The following is a 24,452-nucleotide window of genomic DNA, read 5'->3' on the forward strand; positions in this document are numbered from 1 at the left end:
TGGCTGCTTATAAAAAAGCGAGATAGATTCTTCCAGCAAAATTATTTCCATACTAGTGAGCTTGTGGAAGGACATTGTGTTTCACACATTTGATACCATTCTTCTACTGTTATCTGAATCTTTAATTCTGCTTCCTATTTTGTTTTTATGTAGAGCGTTGATTATTCCCCGCTTCCCATCAGAGCTTGGTAGAAAGCAGAGTTGACCCGAGACCCCTTCTGTTTGTATGCATCCACAATCACCTTGATCACATTATTTGAAGTTTCATCTAGTTCTGGCCTTATCTCTTTTGTAAAGTAGTCTCTTAATTGCAAGTATCTAAAAAAATCTTTGTTTTCGAGACCAGACTTTGACTTTAAATCTTGGAAGCTCATAAACTCGCCATTTTCTGAAACTGTATACATTGCCATTATGCCTTTTTGTGCCCATTCTTTGAATTTTCAATCATACACCCCTGGCTTAAACTTTGAGTCATATGCGAACCACTTCAATGCGTGAACCCCTCTTTTTAATTTGTATTTTTCCACTACAACATTCCATATTTCTAACGTAAATGCTACTATTGGGTCCATAGCATGTCTCAAAGCCCCTCTCAGATATTAGTCTCCCACCAAAATCTGGATCTGGTAACCCTGTATCTCCCTTCCAATTTCTTTCCATCGAGATTCATAATCAGGTCTACACCAACAGAGGTCTGAGTTGAGCTGCATAAAAGTATTTCCTCAGATTTTGTAAAGCCATTCCACCCTTGCTTTTCGGCAGTTGAAGTGTTGTTAGTTTTATTCTTGTTTTTTTGCTATTCCAAATGAATCTAGAGATAATTTTATCCCAGGCTATGGATTTATCTCGGGGGACATTAATTGGGAGAGATTGGAATAAATATAGTAGTTTAGGTAGGATATTCATTTTTACCGTTTGTATTCTGGCACTGAAGTCTAGAGGAAGGGTCGACCACCTTTCAAAATCCTTTTTGATGTTTTCTTCAATTTTGTCATAATTAGTTTCAAACAAGTTGGAACGTGTTTTGGTTATAGTTACACCAAGATACTGCATCGTTTTAGAATTCCATTTCAGATTATATGCATCTCTGATTTGTTGGGATGGAGAATAATTGAATGAAAGAATTTGTGTTTTTGTTATATTCAGTTTATACCCTGAGTAGTATCCATATGTTTCAAATAGGTTCATTAGATTTGGGAGACATATCTGGTCGTTCAAGAAAAATAATGATCAGCGAAAAGACCAATGATATGTTCTTTCCCCCCTATTTTGACCCCCTGCAGGTCTTCTCTCTGCCTTATTGCTTGTGCTAAGGGTTCAATATACAAAACGAAGAGAGTAGGAGAAAGACAGCATCCTTGCTTTGTGCCCCTCTCTAACTGGATCCTTTTTGATATGTTTCCATTTACCTTAATCCTAGCTGTAGGCTCCTGATATATTGTTTTAACACATCGAATTGCATCTTGGGCAATACCAGCATTTTCACATCAAGCAGTTTACATTTGCCTCCCCATAAATGACAAGAACTGTAAATATACCAAAGGTGCTGCAGTTGATGTCACTATTTTGGATTGATTCAGCATCTAACAGCAAGATAACTGCAGGGACCACAGAACATCGTCGAATGCAGCGCCACATCACGCAGGATGAAAATATACTCGAAGCTACATATTGTGTAATTGTGAGCAGCCAGGCAACTTTATTTTACGGTACAGAGATGAGTGCTCCTGCCCACCAGCCCCCGCATTCCTCTGCCAACTGGGCTTCTTTTTGTACTGGTCCCGATCATTTCTGCAGATCCGCTGTAAGCATGTATCAGTCATGATCATATCGAATGGCGGTGCAGGCTCGATGGGCCGAATGGCCTACTCCTGCACCTATTTTCATTTAAAAAAAGTATCACTAGGAGTTATTCAGTAGGGAAATGCTCTTCGGCCCAACAAGTCCCACCTGCCCGCGGTGGCCCGTATCCCTCTAAACCTTTCCATCAATGTACCTGTCCAAATGTTTATTACATGTTGTTATAGTACCTGTTTGAACTACCTCTTGTAAATAAACCACGTGGCGCCGTGGAACTTGCTGGGTCAAATATCCAAGCTCGTATGGAGGTTGAGGAATACCGCGTTGATGAAACACTAAACGCTGACCTGTATTTCCAAAATACCCGTCGCCCAGCAAAAGCAAAGGAAGCCTCGCGGGGGTAGGAAAATGGGGACAAATCATGGATGTGTTCGACTTGCAACTGGGTGTAGGATATCAATGTAGATAATCGAAAAGTCTGACAAGAAGTGGATTGAAGAGATAAATTCGATCAGAGAGGTGGTCATAATACCGGACAAATCCAGCAAAACAAGACTTCGCCATTGGACTCTACATGACTCGCCGGGTCAGGCAACATCTGATTAGAATGGCGAGGCATCATTTCAGGTCGTGCCCCTGGAACAGAGGGTGTAAATCTGTAATATAGATATGAGGTGTGGTACAGCTGGCCAAGTGATAGATCGGTGGATACATGTGAGGCGGGGGGATAATTAGGCAAAGGCTGTGGGTGAAAAGGAACAAGAAATGAAATCAGCCACAAAATAAGGGGGAAAGGGAGTGAATGATAACCGTGGAGGAAGGGATGGGGTAAAAATAGACAGCACACGTCCCCAACCTGTTATTGTACTACTGGAAATTGTCATCGTAGTGGAGAATCTCTCCAGATAGGACTTACCCACATCGGAAGCAGATTTTCCCCAGATTTTCACAATTTATTCCCCCTGTTAAACATGTTTTTTTATTCCCAGAGAAGAACATCCAAGCAGATGCCATATCCCGAAAGCTGTTTATCCCATTTCTGGGAATCGCGAAGTAACTACTTTTACTCCGGTTAATTGTTGTTGCGAATCCCCCCTTCAAGCCATCCCTAGCGCTCACCCCAACGAGCCTGAAATGTATTCCTCTCGTTATACTGTTTAAATATATGACCACTTCTGGTGATTAATGTTGAGCTGATTAAAGACCACGCTAATACCGCGGTTAACTAATCCGTCAACCCACACTTTTCATCGCGTTTTTCATGGTATAAACACTGATATATTGTGATATTTAGTGCGGATCGATTGGACACATTTGGGTACTTCAAGCATATTAGCGTAATGCCAAGACTGCGCTTCCGTATTTCTGGGATATCGAAAATAGGAGACACGGATTTGCACCTAATTTCTTCAATCTGGGGGGGTACTTGCAGGCGGTCCCTTCAACTGTCCTAACACATGAATCACCATCAATCATGAAACCGCAGTTTAATTGAAATATAACAAAATTTCACAAAACGCCAGTTTATACGCACTGGCATCATCGGACATTATTGTTTTTATTCTATTGAAGGCAAGGACATTTGCACAGAAAATTACAACGATGCATCGTAAGTAGAATAATCTGTTTTATTGCATTAAATGTTACATTATAGTTTATCAGTTCACCGTAAAATACGGACAGCGCATTCACGGCAACAAAATGCACACGTGCTGCGTTTGAACAACTACCCGGTTAAAGCGAACATTCCATATCTGAATATTGGATTAATTTACAAAGAAATGGAGCAAATCGAGAATTTGATCCTTTGAATTAGAGGCAACTGGATCTGGCGATGTTGGCCTTAATCGGGGTTGCCTGGGTTTCGTGTTTAACCACACAGGAGTAAAGCTCGTGTGAGTTCCAGTAGGCGGCTGGCAGAGTCAGGTAACTGCTCGCACTGAACGAGTTGTCCTTCTCCTGCTGGACCCGGCTGGTCGCAGCGCCGTCACTTCTCGCACTGCCGTCCACGGTCCACTCAATGTCCACAGCGCCCGGGTTGAACCCGCTCACCAAACACACCAGGGTGGCGGTACTTTTTGCGGTGACTTCACCCATTGATGGCGCCAGAATGGAAACGGTGGGGGGACGCGGACCTGGAAATAAAGAATTGAAATAAATACAAGTGAATTATTTATCAGTTAGTCCTTGGAGTGTAGAAGACCTTAGGGTGATCGCATGGCGGTGTATAAAATCGCGAGGGGAATGCATAGGGTTAGCGCAAGGAATATTTTCCCCGTAGAAGGAGAATGAAGAATTAGAGGGCTTTGGTTCAGGGCAACATTTGTACACATAATGCGTTGACTCCATGGAATGAGGTCCCCAGAGAAGTTGATGAGGCAGGTACAATAACACCATTTAAATAAACATTTGAATTAACACTTGGATAAGAAAGGTTCAAAGAGATATGGGCCTGACACGCGCAAATGAGACCAGCTCGAGTAGGGCAACTCGGTCGGCATGAAATAGGTGGACTGAAGGACTGTTCCACCGCTGCATAGCTCCGTGGTTCTACGGCCGTGTACTGCACTGGCTTTACAATTCCCGTTCATTTATAAACCTCATTTTATACAGCAGAATTATGATAAGTTAATTTTTATGGGGGTATATCCGAGGTTTGGTAAAACATACAACATACGATTTTCTTCAGATCATGGAAACGGGCAGGAAAAAATGGAATCACAACTCATCCTGGCAGAATGAGCAGCATTTCCAAATTAAGGCTTGTTTAAATAGTAATCCCAATTCTATCCCGGAATAGTCTTTAGAATGTTACTTATTAGTGAATCTTCCACATCGTCCAGAAAGTCCATGATTCAATGATGGTGGCGGTCAGAAAAATGAAAGGTAAAACTAAAGAAATGTTTTGGTCAGATTCAAATTCCTTCTGACACATGTCCAGACAGCTCTGGGTTTAACATCCAACATATTCGGACTTTAAAAAACATTTCAAGCTAATGCTGAATTTAAAGACGCTGTATTATTTCCTTCCAATCGTACGATTCTCGGCAATTCAGCAATAACCTCGTATACACGTGTGCCCATTTCTGCATTAGTTTATCCGAAAATTGCAAAATGATGTCTCGCTCTTTGAAGCTTTTTTGACATGTCGGTCTACCAACTGCCTGCCCGTAAAAAAAAATCAACACTCAGAGGGATCATGTTTAACAGCATAATAGACAGTCTGCGTTTTCTGCTATATCATACACTCGATGGCAATCGGAGAACCAGCATCAAAATCCCTTGCAGGTTCTACAAGGGTCAAGGGTACAAAGAGTCTGACGGCATATCCACACAAATGTGACCAGCTAATGTGGCAATGGCTCGCTGAACGAGAAATGAACCCGAATCCGGTTCTGCTCTTGTTTTTAATTTCGGAGCTGAATCAGACTTGCAACAATCCTCCACACTTTCGCGTAAAGGGAATTGAAATGCTGCCGTGCGAAGCGTTTAAATATTGTTTTACCTTTTCCCTGACAATAGTTTTGGCGCTGTAGGGAGCGCATGTAAACCTGTCGAAACGCCACTTCGCCGTCATGGTATCATTAAAACGATCAGAAATCAACTTCGCGCAATTTGCCCTAATGTGTTTTTGCAATTCCAAAAAATACCCCATTTAAATTCACCGACATTCCTTGCCAAATGTTTATTAAATTTTCCTTTGGATGCTTCCAATGATTCTAATTGGCCCACTGTCAGAGTTGGTTTTCTCAGTGTCCACAATATCCCGTAAGTTAATGAAATCTCATAATTTCCCGAACATTTGTTCAAGTAACGGCAACAGTTTTGGTTTGCATTCCGCTTATATTGAAGCAAAGTGACCAATAGCAGCAGTCTCACATGGAACCCGCCACTTGAGGTTACCTCAAATCAGAGAACCAGTATCCCTGTTAAAGGAGCAGGTTTCGTGAAAATCAGGTAAGAAAGTGGGAAATAGACCTTCAGATCATTCCAGAATTTAACAACTTTGAACGTTAAATTCCACGATGATCAAGAAGCCACGGATAGATGAGCGCAGATTTCTCAGAGTGTTGTAGGGATGGAAGTAAAGGATTATTTAAAAAAAAACAAGTTCCTCTATGAGAAACAAGGAACCGCGAATGTTGGCATCTTGATTGCAACACAAAGTGCTGAAGTAATCCAGCGGATCAGACAGCATCTCTGGAGGACAAAGAAAGATGATATTACCGTTCGGGAAAGTCTCGCAAAGGTTCCGACACGAAACATTGCCCATATATACGTCTACCGGAGATGCTGGCTGACCCGTTCTGTCTACTTTGGTTTAATAGGATCTTTCTACCGAGGATTTATGATGGAAAGCAAAACCCAAGTTCAACGATTTGTTGTTTCACACCGTGAATACTTTACTTACTGCTTAGATTCAGTTTGGTTCCTCTCCCAAAGGTGAATTTGTATTTACTGTTGTCCCACACAGCACAGTAATAATCGGCCGCGTCCTCCGATTGCACGTTGGTGATGGTTAAATGCATTTGGTTCGTGGATGAGTCCACGGATCCCGTGAATCTGTCTGGAATTCCTGTGCCTCTGGTGGAGCCTTCATACCACACGAAGACAGGGCTGCTGCTCTGCTTCTGCCAGTACCAGCTCGTGTACAAGCTACCGATGTTGCCCTCCGACAGTGTACATGTGATTTTGACGGTTGTTCCCGGCGATTTTGATATAGACGGGATCTGAGTCAAGGTAGTCTCCGCGTTTATAGCTGATAGAAATAACAGATAAATATACAGAACCATTAGAAAAAAAACACAGCAGAATGTAAAACGATACAGCATTAATCATTCTGCGCTCTACTCACAGTGGAAACAGGTCACCAAGGCGAGAACCCAAACCCATTCAGCCATGTTGAAGGTGATAAAGGAATATTTTGCTGCACAAGCGCGGTTTTGAGTCCTTTCGAAGTTTATCTTTTAAAGTCTTCAGTCACTAATTATTAATTATTCATGCAAATCTTTATCCACGTGACATCGATTCACTGAATTATTGGCTGGATGTAAAATGATATTTCTGCAGCTCCAGCCCTTTGGGAGAAAGAAATATTCATGTTGTTTTCAGTGGGAGGAGAATAGCAGACAACGGTGAACACAACGACGGCGGGGGGAGGGGGTGAGAAGTTTTGAGACTCACACGGGAACTGTTGTGTGAGAGCAGGCTCTTAGTTACTGAGTAAAAGGGGTCAGTTGTGTTGAATGGTGGCACTGTAGAGACTTTGCACTAATCACCTTAAGCTCCCAAATAAATATAAAATAATACATTTGTCCTTTTCCTACAAATAATTCGCAGTCGTGTAATATCGCAAGGCACCATTCCACCACTAGCCCCTTCATTGGATTTAAAGTGTCCACTTTAATGGTGAAATTAAACGGCACAGGAGAGCCTGTTAATATGTCTTCATCGCAATGCGAGAGAACGAGTAGATGTTGACCCTTCAGACGGTCGAATTGAAGGACATGGGAAGAACAATACATCATTAATTAAAGTAGGAATGTGAGGGAGTGAGGGAATGCTGTATAGGGGTAAATGCATGCCATGGAACGGAGCCAGCTGAATGTATTGTGTTATTTTTACTTGTATGGCAAGCACGGTAACTCAAATATCACTGTACCATAATTGGTGCGTGTATTTGACACTAAATGTGAACTTGAACTTGAAATCATCCAGCAAATTCAATTAAAATATCGGAAATGCCAGATGTAGACGGAAGCTTTCAACGTAATAATTCAAAAGACAGAAACTACACACGTGCCACAAAAAATAAAATCCAAGTGCATGACACATCCAGATTATCTAAACATGTTAAAGACAGCATTAAACTAAGAGCAAAACAAATTCTAAGAGCAAAGATGAATGGAAATCAGAAAATTGAACAGCGAATTGTAAAAAAATATGACGAAGCGTTCAATGAGTATATTAAAGTATTGTTGGACGACAGCTAGAAGTGTTAATGCATGATAGTAAGAATTTCTGCCATTTTTATTACAACCTACAGACTGGACAATGAAGTAGGGGATCTGGGGTAAAAGTAAAGGGGAATATGGAGATGACAGAAAATGTAAACTGAAAAATGTCCTCGGTCTGCGCTACTACAGAACACGGACAACATCCCAGAAACGGCTGCAGACATGGAAGTGGAAGCAAGGAACAAACTCACAAAAGTTGCAATCATTAGGAAGTTGATAGAGCCACGGGCTGACAGGGTGTTAAGATGTATTGTATTTCATTCTGGAATCTTAATTCATCCCATTGCAGCGCTGAATTAATTGCTTTGAGTTTTTATTTCAAAACTACCATGGACGTTTCTTGGTGAGCATTTACATTCAGAAAGGAAGAGAGACAGAAATATTGCAAGCTGTTACTAAAACGATATAAAGGGTACTGACAAAATGATCAATAAGGTCATCTCGCAAAAGTCAAAATGTTGTTGAGAAAGAGAGAACATTCAGAAACGAGAGGTGCAAAGGGGCTTGGGAGTGCTGGTGCAGGATTCCCCAAAAGTTAATTTATAAGTCTGTAGTCTGGAAGGCGAATGCAATGCTAGCATTTCTTTCGAGAGGGCCAGAACACAAAAACAAAATACAAAACCGGGGATGTATTGCTGAGCCTTTATGAGGCACTGGTTGGAACGCATTTGGAGTGTTGTGAACGGTGTCGGGCTATAATCTGAGGAAGGGTGAGCTGGCGTTGGAGAGGGTCCACAGGAGGTTTACGAGGGTGATCCCAGTGATCCCAGGGGCGACAGAACCCTGATTGGACTGATCCAGGTTGGGGAGGAATCTGCCTACAGACAGGAAGTAACACAACTGGCGTCCTGGTGCCTTCGTAACAATCTGGAGCTCAATGATCTTAAGACGATGGAATTGATAGTAGACTTTAGGAGAGCGCCTCCTCCCCTCCTGGATTGAGAGGATGTGGAGTGGATGTTTCGACGAGCGGGGGAGTCCATGACCAAAGGTTATCGCCTCAGAATAAAAGGACGTACATTTACAAAAGGCAATGAGGAGGAATTTCTTTAGTCAGAGGGTGGTGAATCTGTGGAATTCATTGCCACAGAACGCTGTGGAAGCCAAGTCAATTGATATTTTTAAGGTGCAGATTGATTGGTTGTTGATTAGTAAGAGTGTTAAGGGTTATGGGGAGAAGTCAGGCGATTGGGGTTGAGAGGGAGATATAAATCAAGCATGATAGACTGGCCGGGTAGAATTAGTGAGCTGAAAGGCCAAATTCTGGTCCTACAATTTATGAATTTATGAAGGATGTTTCACCAATTTACCGAAAGGCTTTGAAGAAGTACCATGCCAGGCAGATATAATTTCGAGCAGGCATTTGATAAGGTAAGGAATCTTAGGTTGATATGGTAAATAATGTGGTCATATTGGAGGTAGGGTATTGACATGGATGGTGAACTATATGGCAGACAGGAAACAAAGAGTATGAATTAACGGGTCCTTTTCAGAATGGCAGGCAGTGACTAGTGCCGCAAGGCTCAGTGATGGGACCTCAGTTATTAACAATATATATTAACGATTAAGATGAAGGAATTAAATGTAACATCTCCACATTTGCTGCTCACACAAAGCTGAGTGGCAGTGTGAGCTGCGAGGAGGATGCTATGAGGTTGCAGGGTGACTTGGATAGGATGCGTGAGTGGGCAGGTGCATGACAGATGCAGTATAACGTGGATAAATGTGAGGTTATCCACTTTGGTGGCAAAAACAGGAAGGCAGATTATTATCTGAATGGTGTCAAATTAGGGAAAGGGGAGGTGTAACGAGACCTGGGTGTCCTTGAACATCAGACACTGAAAGAAAGCTTGCAGGTGCAGTCGGCAGTGAAGAAAAGCGAATAGCCTTCATAGCGAAAGGATTTGAGTATAGGAGCAAGGTGGGCCTACGGCAGTTGTACAGGGCCCTAGTGAGACCACACCTGGAGTATTATGTGCAGTTTTTGTCTCCAAATTTGAGAAAGGACATTCTTGCTATTGAGGGAGTGCAACGTAGGTTCACCAGATTAATTCCCGGGATGGTCGAGTGGGCTTATATGCACTGGAATTTTGAAGGATGAGAGAGGATCTTATAGAAACATATAACATTCTTAAGGGATTGGATACGCTAGATGCAGGTTTTACTTCGGAGTCACGTGAGTGACTACGTGTAGAACCCTGCCAGGACGCATGCGTGCCATATCGTTACACGCATTGCGAAACGTCAGACGCGGTGGAAGGACGTACCCCCGCAGCGGCAGTTTAAAAGCCGCAAATTGCAGGTAAGGGTTTACTCTACGATCTTTTTTGTTTCCTTTCCCAAATACAGGTAGGGAAATGGAGAAAACAAAGAAGACAAGGGCTGCGACAAAGCTGGTGAGGGAGGACCGCGGAGCAGCGGGCAGCCAGCAACAGCAGCCGAAGGCACTTGGATCACCCGTAGTGGGATCAGCTGTGCCCGATGTCGCCTCCGCACCGGCCAAATCCACGCGGCCGGGCGGCAAGGCTAGACGGAGGAGTCCGACTTTGAACCACCGTGGGCGGCCAGCGACCGAGAGCGCTGGAGCCGAATGGAGCGGTGTATGGAGCATTTGCTCCAACGTGACAGACTCCGGGAGATGGAGTCGGGTCACTGTGGGCCCTATGATAAACCCACAGCAGTACCTTTTCAAGGGCTGCACAGTGTTTCTACCTCATCGGAGGGGAGCACTGCGGGTCAGTTCTGGGCTGACCTGGAAGAGGGGTCCGCAGAAGAAAAGACAAGTGTGCATGGGGTGCGAGAAAAAGAGAACTTACTGGACATGGTGGCCAATTTTATACAGCCCGAACAGACTGGACAAAATCTGGAGCCAAAGCTTGCTGCCAGTATAGACTACATGTCTCTAAACCAGTTACAAGAGCAGGCTGTACTGGACACCACAGGAAGACACCTGGCACCGGGCAATTGCATATCTCTGAACGTTCCAATAATTAACAACTGTATATGGAAACATATTGGAACAGGAGTCAGGAGTATGGATGTAAAATTGCAAAAAGGACTGAAATTACTGACCGCGGGGATAACAGCATTTGCCCGTAAAGTGGATGACAGGGATATGTCCCAGGACCAACAAGATGCACTGGCACTATTCTGCAACACCCAGCATGAAATAAATAACATCAGGAAAAGTGCCATTCAACCCACACTGAACCCAAAATTCGTGGGACTGTGCAAACCTGGGACCACGAAACCACCCATACTCATGTTCGGAGGCAACCTATCGAAGCAGGTAAAAGAGCTCGATGAGGAAGCCAAAACCTTGGGATTAATAAAAGGAACACCAACAAAAACCCACTACAGCCAAAGACAGCATCCCTACGCACCCACCAGCAGAACTGGTGAAAGCTCGAAGGCACGGTATTTCAAACATGAGTCTTTTTAGGCCATGGCCCAGGCCGGCCTTCTTGGAAGATGTGGGGAACCCCAACGCCAACCAAACCGAAAAACCAGACACCAGCGCAACAACAACAGCGGAAGAACTACAAAAAGAAGTAAACCTGCCACTGGTAACAATGGAGGTAGGTGGGTCTGGTTCCCTAAAATATATGGAGAGCATGGAGGTTGGGTGGAGACTACACTGGTTTTTGAATGCATGGAGCATGTTAACAACCGATACTTACATCTTAAGCAGTATCCAGGGATATACAATAGAGTTTATACACAAGTACAGCCCTCCAGTTCAACATATACCGAACCGAGTGTTCGTGCTCTCTGATAAAGAAAAATCTGAGGCACAAGCTGAACTGGAGCGGTTTTACACAAAAGGTGTAATTGAGATAACTCAACACGAACCATTAGAATTCGTGTCCAATATTTTTACCAAAACCAAAAAAGATGGTGGTTGTCGCATCATCGTCGATCTGACAAAATTGAATACATTTGTACAATATATTCACTTTAAAATGGAAACCTTTGTTACTGCTAAACAATTAATTTCCAAAGGTTACTTCATGGCCAGCATCGATTTAAAAGATGCTTACTATACAGTACCTATACGAGGTGACCACAGATGTTACTTAAAATTCAACTGGAAGGGGCAACACTGGCAGTATAAAGCACTGCCAAATGAACTATCATCAGCCCCCAGGCTGTTCACAAAAATTTTAAAACCAGCCCTAGCATTTCTACGGAAACGTAAACACATGGTTATGGCATATTTAGATGACATACTCATTGTGGGCATAACTTTGGAATTGGCCATACAAACTGTAACAGCCACAAAACAGCTATTTGAAAAACTGGGATTTACCATCCATCCAGTTAAATCTAAACTAACACCGTCCACTACTATGGACTATTTGGGATTCACCATTGACTCAGTTCACATGACGGTGACACTACCTAAGGGAAAGGCTAGAGATTTAATAGAGGCTTGCAATAACCTCATTGACATCAGAAATCCATCCATCAGATTGGTAGCAAAAGTAATTGGTAAAATGGTGGCTGCTTTCCCAGCCACACAATTTGGACCTCTACATTACCAAAACTTACAGAGAGCAAAAATACAAGCGCTCAAAATTAATGAAGGCCACTTTGACAGACCTATGAGACTACCAATCCAAGCCAAAACGGAACTAAAATGGTGGATAGACAACATCTGGCTTTGTTCCAACCCAATCATTGTCAATAACCCTTCCATGGTACTACAAACTGATGCCAGTGCACTTGGGTGGGGAGCCACCAATACCATCACCAGCTGTGGAGGTAGATGGACTGCACAGGAGGCATCTTTCTTACTCACACTGGGCATAAACTACTTGGAAATGTTGGGTGCATTCCATGGCCTTAAGTCATATTGTACTGGGACATGTCACCAGCATGTTAGACTACAAATAGACAATACCACCGTGGTAGCATACATCAACCACATGGGGGGAAACAAATCGATATCATGTGACAATCTGGCTAATTCAATTTGGCAATGGTGCATCCAGAGAGATATTTGGATATCAGCCACTTACCTACCAGGAAGACTAAATTTAGTGGCAGACACCAGGTCACGCACATTTAATGAAAACACCGAATGGATGTTGAACAAAATAGTATTTGCTGATATTACAGCAAAATATGGAACATCAGATATCGATCTATTCACATCCAGACTAAACAACCAGATACCAAACTATGTTTCATGGGAACCAGACCCTGGGGCAGCAGCGACAGATGCATTTTCGCTGCATTGGGGCAAATTGTTTATTTACGCATTCCCTCCTTTCTGCCTCATCAGTCGGGTATTAAGGAAAATACAACAAGACTCTGCATCTGGTATTTTGGTAGTACCCGATTGGCCTACACAACCATGGTTCCCAGTGGTACAAAACATGGTGTTAGAACCATGTATTACCATCCCACATAGACCAGACTTATTGCTACATCCCGTAACCGGGGATAGCCACCCATGCCATAAATGTTTGAACCTATTAATTTGTAAAGTTTAAAGACACCACTTCCACAACTGGGACTAACGGACCGAACAACGAACATGATCTCAGCGGCCCAAAGACAATCAACTAAAAAAACAGTATCTGGTCTACATCAGGAAGTGGGAAATGTACTGCCATAAGAACAACATCACCAACAGAAACATGAACATCCCGTCTGTTCTGGAATATCTGGCAGGCCTCCACAATGATGAGGGGCTCAGTTACAGTGCCATCAACAGCGCCAGAAGTGCCCTGTCGACTAACATATGGCAAGGGACAGAGCGTTACACTGTAGGGACTCGCCCTCTGGTAACTAAGCTCATGAGGGGAATTTTTAATACTAATCCCCCAAAAACCAGGTACTCCCAAATTTGGGATGTAAGCATTGTCCTGAAGACGCTCAGTAACTGGTCTCCAGCATCAGCTCTGTCCCTACACAGACTAACTTTAAAAACAGTCATGTTAATGGCATTGGTCACGGCACAGAGGGTTCAGTCACTGCATAAACTTAGACTGGACAACATGACCTCCTCACCTGACAATATTACGTTCCACATCTACGAGCTAGTAAAGCAGAACAGACAGGGATCAGCAGGCCTCAATATACAATTTAGGTCATACCCTTCAGATGACCGTCTCTGTATAGTTAGACACCTGTCATTATACATAGAGAAAACAAAAATCCAAAGAGGCAATGAGAAGGGACTTCTGATCAGCCACAAGCAATCTCACAAAAGAGTGATGGTCCAGACCATCTCGAGATGGCTGAAACAGGTGCTTACACAGGCTGGGGTGGATACTAACATTTTTAAATCTCATTCCACCAGGGCTGCAGCTACATCGGCAGCAGTACAATTGGATGTGCCCATGGACCAAGTCCTCGAACCAGCAGGATGGTCAGGGGAAAGAACATTCCAATTATTTTACAATAAACCAGTAATGAAATCTGGAACATTTGCAGAAAAAAATTTAAGTTCTGTAAATTAATTCAACCCATAAAAGGGTTATAATTTGTGTTAATAAATTTTATGATGTCAATGTCGAATTCATGTCCAAATTATGTTAACACTATTCCTCCTACAGTCAAGGCAGACGTGATGCATGGACTCGTTTCCACGGCATGATTTCACAGAGCTTTAAAATCTTCACGTAGTCACTCACGTGACTCCGAAGTAAAATCCTGTTTGCAACTGTCTTCACGTTTGTCCAAAAAAAAAATTAAAGGTTCTCCCGGAGGTAATATTCTCAATATTCACATTCAGTACCCACGGGCATTTTGGCCAATTATTTCATTCTCCTCTATCCCCATACCTAGTAGTGTTCTGTACCAACAGCAATATATTCACATCAACAATCGTGATAGAATAGGGACTTACACGCAGGAGAGGGAGAGAGTATTCAGCGAGCACTTCAAACTTCAATATGACAGTAGAATGAACAGATGAATGATGGATGAAAGTATGAGCTGGTATATTTTGCCTCGTGTGTAGAGGGGGGGGGAGGGGGGGGGGCAATGTGGGTTCATAGTGCGAAGGAACCGAGGGACTTTGGGTTCGTGAGCCCACATCTGCCAAGGTAGAAAGATATATCGTGAGAGCAGTGAGCAAAACCCGTGATATATGTGAGGTTTCAAAGAACGAAGTATTGAGTAAGCGGAGAGGTTAGTTCTCAAGCTTTGGTTAGACCGTAGCAGAATCAGAAAACTGTGAAATACGAATATTTTTATGCAGTGAAAGATTCCTCCAATTCGATCCCTGCAAAGGTGAAGGAAGCGCAGATAAGCAATGGTTTCAAACCGAAATCACATCACTACGAACGCAGAGGCCTTGACCACATATCCAGACATATTTCAACAGGGAAGGTGTGGAACTATGCTAAGTGTCTAGAATCTTTCAAAAGAAACATCAGTTTGTATGATTGATTATTACAAAACAACTGGATCCCAAATATATTCTTCAAGGGGGAAATAATCCAATTATTGCTGGTCTGGCCTGTACGTGAGCTCAGACACAATATTGCGTTTGACCCATTTCAGAATTGGCCGAGTTGCTTGGATGTTATTTTGTCCGAACTCTTTTTTTATGACAATGTCACTATGAATTGCACTTACGAGGAAAAATATTTTGTGTTTGTTTCTCCAAGTACATTTGAGCATTCAGTAAGTTTATTGCCTCCGTCTTTTTTTACTGTCATGTGTCAAAAGTTAAAGCCGGTCCACACTTAGTATATTCACATCCACACGCAAATGAGTAGGCATTAGATGGGTTTATGGGCTTGCACATTATCGTAATATTGCTACAGTGATAATTGACCATTTGTCCTATCTACGCAATAAATGAAGATTATTTCATAACCGATGCGATGCTGCCACATACTGTTGCAAGACTGTACGGCACAGAGACGAACATTTGGGCAATACCAGCATTTTCACATCAAGCAATTTGCATTTGCCTCCCCCTAAATGACAAGAACTGTAAATATCCCAAAGGTGCTGCAGATGATGTCGCTATTTTTGGATTGGTTCAGCATCTAAGAGCAAGATAACTGCAGGGACCACAGAACATCGTCAAATGCAGCGCCACTTCATGCAAGTTGAAAATATACTCGAAGCTACATCTTGTGTTATTGTGAGCGGCCAGACAACTTTACTTTACGATACAGAGATGAGTTCTCCTGCCCACCAGCCCCCGCATTCCTCTGCCAACTGGGCTTCTTTTTGTACAGGTCCCGATCATTTCTGCAGATCCGCTGTCAGCATGTATCACTTGGAGGAAATCTGTAGAGAAACAGCCCTTCGGCCCAACAAGTACCACCAGCCCGCGTTTGGCCCGTATCCCTCTAAACCTTTCCTATCAATGTACGTGTCCAAATGTCTTTTAAATGTGTTATAGTACTTGTTTGAACTAGCTCTTGTGGCAGCTCGTTCCATACACTCACCAACCTCTGTGCGAAAATGTTGCCCCTCAGGTGCCTATTAAATCACTCCCCTCTCGCCTTAAACATATTTCCTCTACTCTTTTACCCAGAGTAGCAGAATCAAGAACCAGCGGTTGTGAACTGCGATCCATCCACTTGTGATCGAAAAGCATAGGAATTGTTCCCAATTATATTGTTATTTACGAATGATCTGCATTCAAATAAATGTAATTTCATAAACTTTCCAATCATTTATTTACTTAATATTATGTGAGACTTGTACTACCATTTATTCTGTGAAATTAAATCTAACCGGGAATGAGAGATATTTCCCTCTGGGTTTTCTTCCGGAAAACAACCAAATTGGCGAACAAATGAGAATTTTCACGAGAGATTCCAGGTTGTTACACAGACTTATGAGTTGTAAATGCAGTATATGATGGATATAACAACTGGTGAAATGTACTAAAGTACAGTAATGCAATTGAATATATATCACAGTAGCTTGCAGTCGAAGCACCTTTAAAAGATATAGATCTATAAAATGATTCTCGCCTAATTTCATTGAAACCCCCATTATTCATTTCACCAGACTAACTACCTCAATAGGAGAAAAAATTGTAATAAATAGCTGATCAGACACAAATAATAACTCCCGGTGGCTCAGCATTTCAACTCCCCCTCCCATTCCCAATCCGACCTCTCTGTCCTGGGTCTCCTCCATTGCCAGAGTGAGCAACACCGGATATTGGAGGAACAGCACCTGATATTCCGCCTGGGTAGTTGCGTCCGGATGGCATGAACATTGAATTCTCCCAATTTTGCTACCCCTTGCTGTCTCCTCCCCTTCCTTAACCCTCGAGCTGTCTCCCCCCCCCCCCCCCCCCCCCCCGCCCTCGGGCTCCTCCTCCTCCCCCTTTTTCCTTCCTTCTCCCCCCCCCCCCCCCCCACCCCCAATCTGAAGAAGGGGTTCGGCCCGAAACGTCACCTATTTCCTTCGCTCCATAGATGCTGCTGCACCCGCTGAGTTTCTCCAGCATTTTTATGTACCTTCGATTTTACAGCATCTGCAGTTCCTTCTTGAACACAAATAATATATCAACTGGAAAGACCATTCTGGACCTAAAAGCATCCATGGCTTTAACTATTTTCATTATTGGTGTCAGTCTTCACCTGGCAAATCCCAAATCTCTGTAATTTCACCCCAACATGTCTTCATCTCACTACTTTGTACTCCTCCTTGTAGCTGACCTCAAAAGCCATCTCTGTTGACCAAATTTTAGACCCCTACTCTTTTTTTTATTAGGAAGTGACATATCCTTCTGAAACTGTTGCAATTTTATACATATATTTCAAATTTATTTATTTTAAAGGTAATTTAAAAATGTGGATTATTGGATTCAGGTTTTCATTGGATTCACCATCTGACACAATTGAAAGTGGTACAATTTTAACATGTAAATTGTCCTTCTTGCCTGGTCTGACCAACCTACTGCCACAAACTGCATTGCAATTCCACTGTACCAGAACCAACATAATCTCACCAAATACAGCCGGAACGTAGAAGAGCCTACCATTGATGTGAACATTAAAACCATGAAACAACGGGATGAGTTTCAGGATCCCGGGTAGAACCATCGACGGATCTGCCATTGGCGAGCACCATTGGTTCTAGAGTAGGGAAGAGATGTCGTTGGCGAATATAGGTTCGTGGGGAGGGACTATCAGCAAGATTATTGTTCCTTGTTCCGTGGAACCTGCTGGGCCAAATATCCAAGCTCGTATGGAGGTTGAGGAATACCGCGTTGATGAAACACTAAACGCCGACCAGTATTTCCAAAATACCCGTCGCCCATCAAAAGCAAAGGAAGCCTCGCGGGGGTAGGAAAATGGGGACAAAGCATGCATATGTTCGACTTGCAACTGGGTGTAGGATATCAATGTAGATCATCGAAAAGTCTTACAAGAAGTGGATTGAAGAGGTAAATTCGATCAGAGAGGCGGTCATAATACCGGACAAATCGAACAAAACAAGACTTCGCCATTGGACTCTACATGACTCGCCGGGTCAGGCAACATCTGATTAGAATGTCGAGGCGTCATTTCAGGTCGCGACCCTGGAACAGAGGGGGTAAATCTGGAAAATAGATATGAGGTGTGATACAGCTGGCCAAGTGATAGATAGGCGGATACATGTGAGAGGGGGTTTGTTAGCAGATGGGGGTGGGGGTTAATTTGCAAAGGCTGGGGGTGAAAAGGAACAAGAAGTGAAATCAGCCACAAAATAAGGGGGAAAGGGAGTGAATGATAACCGTGGAGGAAGGGATGGGGTGAAAATAGAGAGCACACGTCCCCAACCTGTTATTGTACTACTGGAAATTGACATCGTACTGGAGGGTCTCTCCAGATAGGACTTACCCACATCGGATGCAGATTTTCTCCAGCCAGAGTACATCACTTTTCACAATTTATTCCCCCTGTTAAACATTTTTTTGAATTCCAAGATCCAAGCAGTAACCATATCCCGAAAGCTGTTTATCCCATTTCTGGGAATCGCGAAGTAACGACTTTTATTTCGGTTAATTGTTGTTGCGAAGCCCCCCTTCAAGATGTTGTTGCGAAGCCCCCCTAGCGCTCACCCCTACGAGCCTGAACTTTATTCCTCTCGTTATATTGTTTAAATGTATGACCACTTCTGGTGATTAATGTTGAGCTGATTTAAGACTACGGTAATGCCGCGGTTAAGGAATTCGTCAAACCACACTTTTCATCGCGTTTTTCATGGTATAAACACTGATATTTGTGATATTTTATGCGGATCGATTGGACACATTTGGGTACTTCAAGCATATTAGCGTAATGCCAAGACTGCACTTCCGTATTTCTGGGATATCCAAAATAGGAGACACGGATTGGCACCTAATTTCTTCAATCTGGGGGGGGGGGGGGGGGGGGGGGGGGGGGGGAGGGTATGTGCAAGCGGTCCCTTCAGCTGTCCTAACACATGGATCACCGTCAATCATGAACACGCAGTTTATTTGAAATATAACGAAGTTTCACAAAATGCCAGTTTATACACACTGGCATTATCGGACATTATTGTTTTTATTCTATTGAAGGCAAGGACATTTGCACATAAAATTACAACGATGCATCGTAAGTAGAATAATCTGTTTTATTGCATTAAATGTTACATTATTGTTTTTCAGTTCACCGTAAAATACGGACAGCGCATTCACGGCAACAAAATGCATACGTGCTGCGTTTGAACAACTACCCGGTTAAAGCGAACATTCCATATCTGAATATTGGATTAATTTACAAAGAAATGTAGCAAATCGGGAATTTGATCCTGTGAATTAGAGGCAACTGGATCTGGCGATGTTGGCCTTTATCGGGATTGCCTGGGTTTCGTGTTTAACCACACAGGAGTAAAGCTCGTGTGAGTTCCAGTAGGCGGCTGGCAGAGTCAGGTAACTGCTCGCACTGAACGAGTTGTCCTTCTCCTGCTGGACCCGGCTGGTCGCAGCGCCGTCACTTCTCCAACTGCCGTCCACGGCCCACTCAATGTCCACAGCGCCCGGATTGAACCCGCTCACCAAACACACAAGGGTGGCGGTACTTTTTGCGGTGACTTCACCCATTGATGGCGCCAGAATGGAAACGGTGGGGGGACGCGGACCTGGAAATAAAGAATTGAAATAAATACAAGTGAATTATTTATCAGTTAGTCCTTGAAGTGTAGAAGACCTTAGGGTGATCGCATAGCGGTGTACAAAATCGCGAGGGGAATACATAGGGTTAGCACACGGAGTCTTTTCCCCGTAGTAGGAGAATGAAGAATTAGTGGGTTTAGGTTCAGGGCAACATTTGTTCACATAATGCGTTGACTCCATGGAATGAGTTCCCCAGAGAAGTTGATGAGGCAGGTACAATAACACCATTTAAATAAACATTTGAATTAATACTTGGATAAGAAAGGTTCAAAGAGATATGGGCCTGGCACGCGCAAATAGGACCAGCTCAAGTAGGGCAACCCGGTCGGCATGAAATAGGTGGGCTGAAGGACTGTTCCACCGCTGCATAACTCCGTGGCTATATGGCCGTGTACTGGACTGGCTTTACAATTACCGTTCATTTATAAACCTCATTTTATACAGCAGAATCATGATACGTTATTTTTTATGGGGGTATATCCGAGGTTTGGTAAAACATATAACATACGATTTTCTACAGATCATGGAAACGGGCAGAAAAATGGAATTACAACTCATCCTGGCAGAATGAGCAGCATTTCCAAATTAATGCTTGTTTAAATAGTAATCCCAATTCTATCCCGGAATAGTCTTTAGAATGTTACTTATTAGTGAAACTTCCACATCGTCCAGAAAGTCCATGATTCAATGATGGTGGCGGTCAGAAAAATGAAAGGTAAAACTAAAGAAATGTTTTGGTCAGATTCAAATTCCTTCTGACACATGTCCAGACAGCTCTGGGTTTAACATTCAACATATTCGGACTTTAAAAAACATTTCAAGCTAATGCTGAATTTAAAGACGCTGTACTATTTCCTTCCAATCGTACGATTCAAAGCAATTCAGCAATAACCTCGTATACACGTGTGCCCATTTCTGCATTATTTTATCCGAAAATGGCAAAATGATGTCTCGCTCTTTTGAGCTTTGTGACATGTCGGTCTACCAACTGCCTGCCCATAAAAAAAATCAACAATCAGAGGGATCATGTTTAACAGCATAATGAACAGTCTGCGTTTTCTGCTATATCATACACTCCATGGCAATCGGAGAACCAGCATCAAAATCCCTTGTATGTTCTACAAGAGTCAAGGGTACAAAGAGTCTGACGGCATATCCACACAAATGTGATCAGCTAAGGTGGCAATGGCTCGCTGAACGAGAAATGAACCCGAATCCGGTTCTGCTCTTGTTTTTAATTTCGGAGCTGAATCAGACTTGCAACAATCCTCCACACTTTCGCGTAAAGGGAATTGAAATGCTGCCGTGCGAAGCGTTTAAATATTATTTTTTTTACCTTTTCCCTGACAATTAGTTTTAGTGCTGTTGTAGGGAGCGCGTGTAAACCTGTCTAAACGCCACTTCAGCCTCATGGTATCATTAAAACGATCGTAAATCAACTTCACGCAATTTGCCCTAATGGGTATTTGCAATTTTAAAACCATCCCATTTAAATTCACCGACATCCCTTGTCAAATGTTTATTAACTTTCCTTTGGATGCTTCCAATGATTCTATTTGGCCCACTCTCAGAGTTGATATTCTCCGTGTCCATAAAATACTGTAAGCTAATGAAACTTTGAAGAACCGCTGTCAGTCTGTGAAGGCGTTAAATTCCACGATGATCAAGAAGCCACGGATAGATGAGCGCAGATTTCCCGGAGTGTTGTAGGGATGGAGGTAAAGAATTATATTTAAAAAAACAAGTTCACGTAGGAGAAACAAGGAACCGCGAATGTTGGCAGCTTGAGTACAACACAAAGTGCTGAAGTAATCCAGCGGATCAGACAGCATCTCTGGAGGACAAAGATAGATTATATTTCCGTTCGGGAAAGTCTCGCAAAGGTTCCGACACAAACCATTGCCCATCTATAAGTCTACCGGAGAAGCTGGCTGACCCGTTCTGTCTACTTTGGTTTAATAGGATCTTTCTACCGAGGATTTATGATGGAAAGCAAAACCCAAGTTCAACGATTTGTTGATTCACACCGTGAATACTTTACTTACTGCTTAGATTCAGTTTGGTTCCTCTCCCGAAGGTGAATTTGTATTTACTGTTGTCCCACACACCACAGTAATAATCGGCCGCGTCCTCCGATTGCACGTTGGTGATGGTTAAATGCATTTGGTTCGTGGATGAGTCCACGGATCCCGTGAATCTGTCTGGAATACCGGTGCCTCTGGTGGAGCTTCCATACCACACGAGGACAGGGCTGCTGTCCGGCTTCTGCCAGTACCAGCTCGTGTAGCTACCGATGCTGCCCCCTGACCGTGTACAGGTGATTTTGACGGTTGTTCCCGGCGATTTTGATATAGACGGGATCTGAGTCAAAGTAGTCTCCGCGTTTATAGCTGATAGAAATAACAGATAAATATACAGAACCATTAGGAAAAAAAACACAGCAGAATGTAAAACGATACAGCATTAATCATTCTGCCCTCTACTCACAGTGGAAACAGGTCACCAAGGCGAGAACCCAAACCCATTCAGCCATGTTGAAGGTGATACAGGAATATTTTGCTGCACAAGCGCGGTTTTGAGTCCTTTCCAAGTTTCTCTTTTAAAGTCTTCAATCACTAATTATTAATTATTCATGCAAATCTTTATCCACGTGACATCGATTCACTGAATTATTGGCTCGGGGTAAAATGATATTTCTGCAGCTCCAGCCCTTTGGGAGAAAGAAATATTCACGTTGTATTAAGTGGGAGGAGAATAGCAGACAACGGTGAACTCAACGGCGGCGGGGGGAGGGGGAGAGAAGCTTTGAGACTCAGACGGGAACTGTTGTGTGAGAGCAGGCTCTTATTTACTGAGTAAAAGGTGTCAGCTGTGTTGAATTATGAATGTAGAGACTTTACACTAATCCCCTTAAGCTCCCAAATAATTATAAAATAATACATTTGTCCTTTTCCTACAAATAATTCGCAGTCGTGTAATATCGCAAGGCACCATTCCATCACTAGCCCCTTCATTGGATTTAAAGTGTCCACTTTAATGGTGACATTAAACGGTACAGGAAAGTCTGTTAATATGACTTCATCGCAATGCGAGAGAACGAGTAGATGTTGACCCTTCAGACGGTCGAATTGAAGGGCATGGGAAGAACAATACATCATTAATTAAAGTAGAAATGTGAGGGTGAGGGAATGCTGTATAGGGGTAAATGCATGCCATGGAACGGAGCCAGCTGAATGTATTGTGTTATTTTTACTTGTATGGCAAGCACGGTAACTCAAATATCACTGTACCATAATCGGTGCGTGTATGTGACACTAAATGTGAACTTGAACTTGAAATCCTCCAGCAAATTCAATTAAAATATCAGAAATGCCAGATGTAGACGGAAGCTTTCAAAGTAATCATTCAAAAGACAGAAACTACACACGTACCACAAGAAATAAAAATCCAAGTGCATGACACATCCACGATTATCTAAACATGTTAAAGTAAACTAAGAGCAAAAAACATTTCTATGAGCAAAGTTGGATGAAAATCAGAAAATTGAACCGCGAATTGTAAAAAAATATGATGAATGATTCAATGAGTATATTAAAGCATTGTTGGACGTCAGCTAGAAGTGTTAATGCATGATAATAAGAATTTCTGTCATTTTTATTACACCCTACAGAGTGAAAATGAAGTAGGGGATCTGGGGTAAAAGTAAAGGGGAATATGGAGATGACAGATAATGTAGACTGTTATTTTTCATCGGTCTGCACTACTACAGAACACGGACAACATCCCAGAAACGGCTGCAGACATGGAAGTGGAAGCAAGGAACAAACTCACAAAAGTTGCAATCATTAGGAAGTTGATAGAGCCACGGGCTGACAGGGTGTTAAGATGTATTGTATTTCATTCTAGCATCTTAATTCATCTCATTGCAGCGTTGAATTCATTGCTTTGAGTTGTTATTTCAAAACTACCATGGACGTTCCTTGGTGATCATTTACATTCAGAAAGGAAGAGAGACAGAAATATTGCAAGCTGTTACTAAAACGATATAAAGGGTACTGACAAAATGATCAATAAGGTCATCTCGCAAAAATCAAAATGTTGTTGAGAAAGCGAGAACATTCAGAAACGAGAGGTGCAAAGGGGCTTGGGAGTGCTGGTGCAGGATTCCCCAAAAGTTAATTTACAAGTCTGAGTCGGGAAGGCGAATGCAATGCTAGCATTTCTTTCGAGAGGGCCAGAACACAAAAACAAAATACAAAACCAGGGATGTAATGCTGAGCCTTTATCAGGCACTGGTCAGACCGCATTTGGAGTGTTGTGAACGGTGTCGGGCTCCAATCTGAGGAAGGGTGAGCTGGCGTTGGAAAGGGTCCAGAGGAGGTTTACGAGGGTGTTCCCAGGGATCCCAGGGGCGACACAACCCTGATTGGACTGATCCAGGTTGGGGAGGAATCTGCCTACAGACAGGAAGTAACACAGCTGGCGTCCTTCGTAACATTCTGGAGCTCAATGTTCTTAAG

General features: G+C 42.9%; 2 protein-coding genes across 2 annotated transcripts; both read right to left on the reverse strand.

Annotated features, from left to right (window-relative positions):
- Positions 1-3,410: 3,410 nt before the first annotated feature.
- LOC116987502 (immunoglobulin lambda-1 light chain-like) lies at positions 3,411-6,742 on the reverse strand. Its single transcript, XM_033043572.1, has 3 exons — positions 6,656-6,742; positions 6,212-6,559; positions 3,411-3,935 (listed from the first exon to the last, which is right to left on the reverse strand). Exons 1-3 carry the CDS (start codon positions 6,699-6,701, stop codon positions 3,613-3,615), a joined length of 717 nt encoding a protein of 238 aa, XP_032899463.1. The 5' UTR covers positions 6,702-6,742; the 3' UTR covers positions 3,411-3,612.
- A 12,833-nt stretch (positions 6,743-19,575) lies between these two features.
- Positions 19,576-22,502, reverse strand: LOC116987505 (immunoglobulin lambda-1 light chain-like). Its single transcript, XM_033043573.1, has 3 exons — positions 22,420-22,502; positions 21,978-22,322; positions 19,576-19,898 (listed from the first exon to the last, which is right to left on the reverse strand). The coding sequence occupies exons 1-3, from the start codon at positions 22,463-22,465 to the stop codon at positions 19,576-19,578; spliced, it is 714 nt and encodes a 237-aa protein (XP_032899464.1). The 5' UTR covers positions 22,466-22,502.
- Positions 22,503-24,452: the final 1,950 nt, after the last annotated feature.

This window comes from Amblyraja radiata, chromosome 25 (genome assembly GCF_010909765.2).
Source record: "Amblyraja radiata isolate CabotCenter1 chromosome 25, sAmbRad1.1.pri, whole genome shotgun sequence".
Lineage (NCBI taxonomy): Eukaryota > Metazoa > Chordata > Chondrichthyes > Rajiformes > Rajidae > Amblyraja > Amblyraja radiata.

What these genes read in the sequence shown, in the direction of transcription:
- LOC116987502 (XM_033043572.1), bottom strand. Translation starts at nt 6,701, where the DNA reads ATGGCTGAATGGGTTTGGGTTCTCGCCTTGGTGACCTGTTTCCACT. An exon ending in CTTGGTGACCTGTTTCCACT is followed by an intron (nt 6,560 to 6,655) that starts GTGAGTAGAGCG and finishes TATTTCTATCAG; the next exon opens with CTATAAACGCGGAGACTACC. An exon ending in AACCAAACTGAATCTAAGCA is followed by an intron (nt 3,936 to 6,211) that starts GTAAGTAAAGTA and finishes CTTTATTTCCAG; the next exon opens with GTCCGCGTCCCCCCACCGTT.
- LOC116987505 (XM_033043573.1), bottom strand. Translation starts at nt 22,465, where the DNA reads ATGGCTGAATGGGTTTGGGTTCTCGCCTTGGTGACCTGTTTCCACT. An exon ending in CTTGGTGACCTGTTTCCACT is followed by an intron (nt 22,323 to 22,419) that starts GTGAGTAGAGGG and finishes TATTTCTATCAG; the next exon opens with CTATAAACGCGGAGACTACT. An exon ending in AACCAAACTGAATCTAAGCA is followed by an intron (nt 19,899 to 21,977) that starts GTAAGTAAAGTA and finishes CTTTATTTCCAG; the next exon opens with GTCCGCGTCCCCCCACCGTT.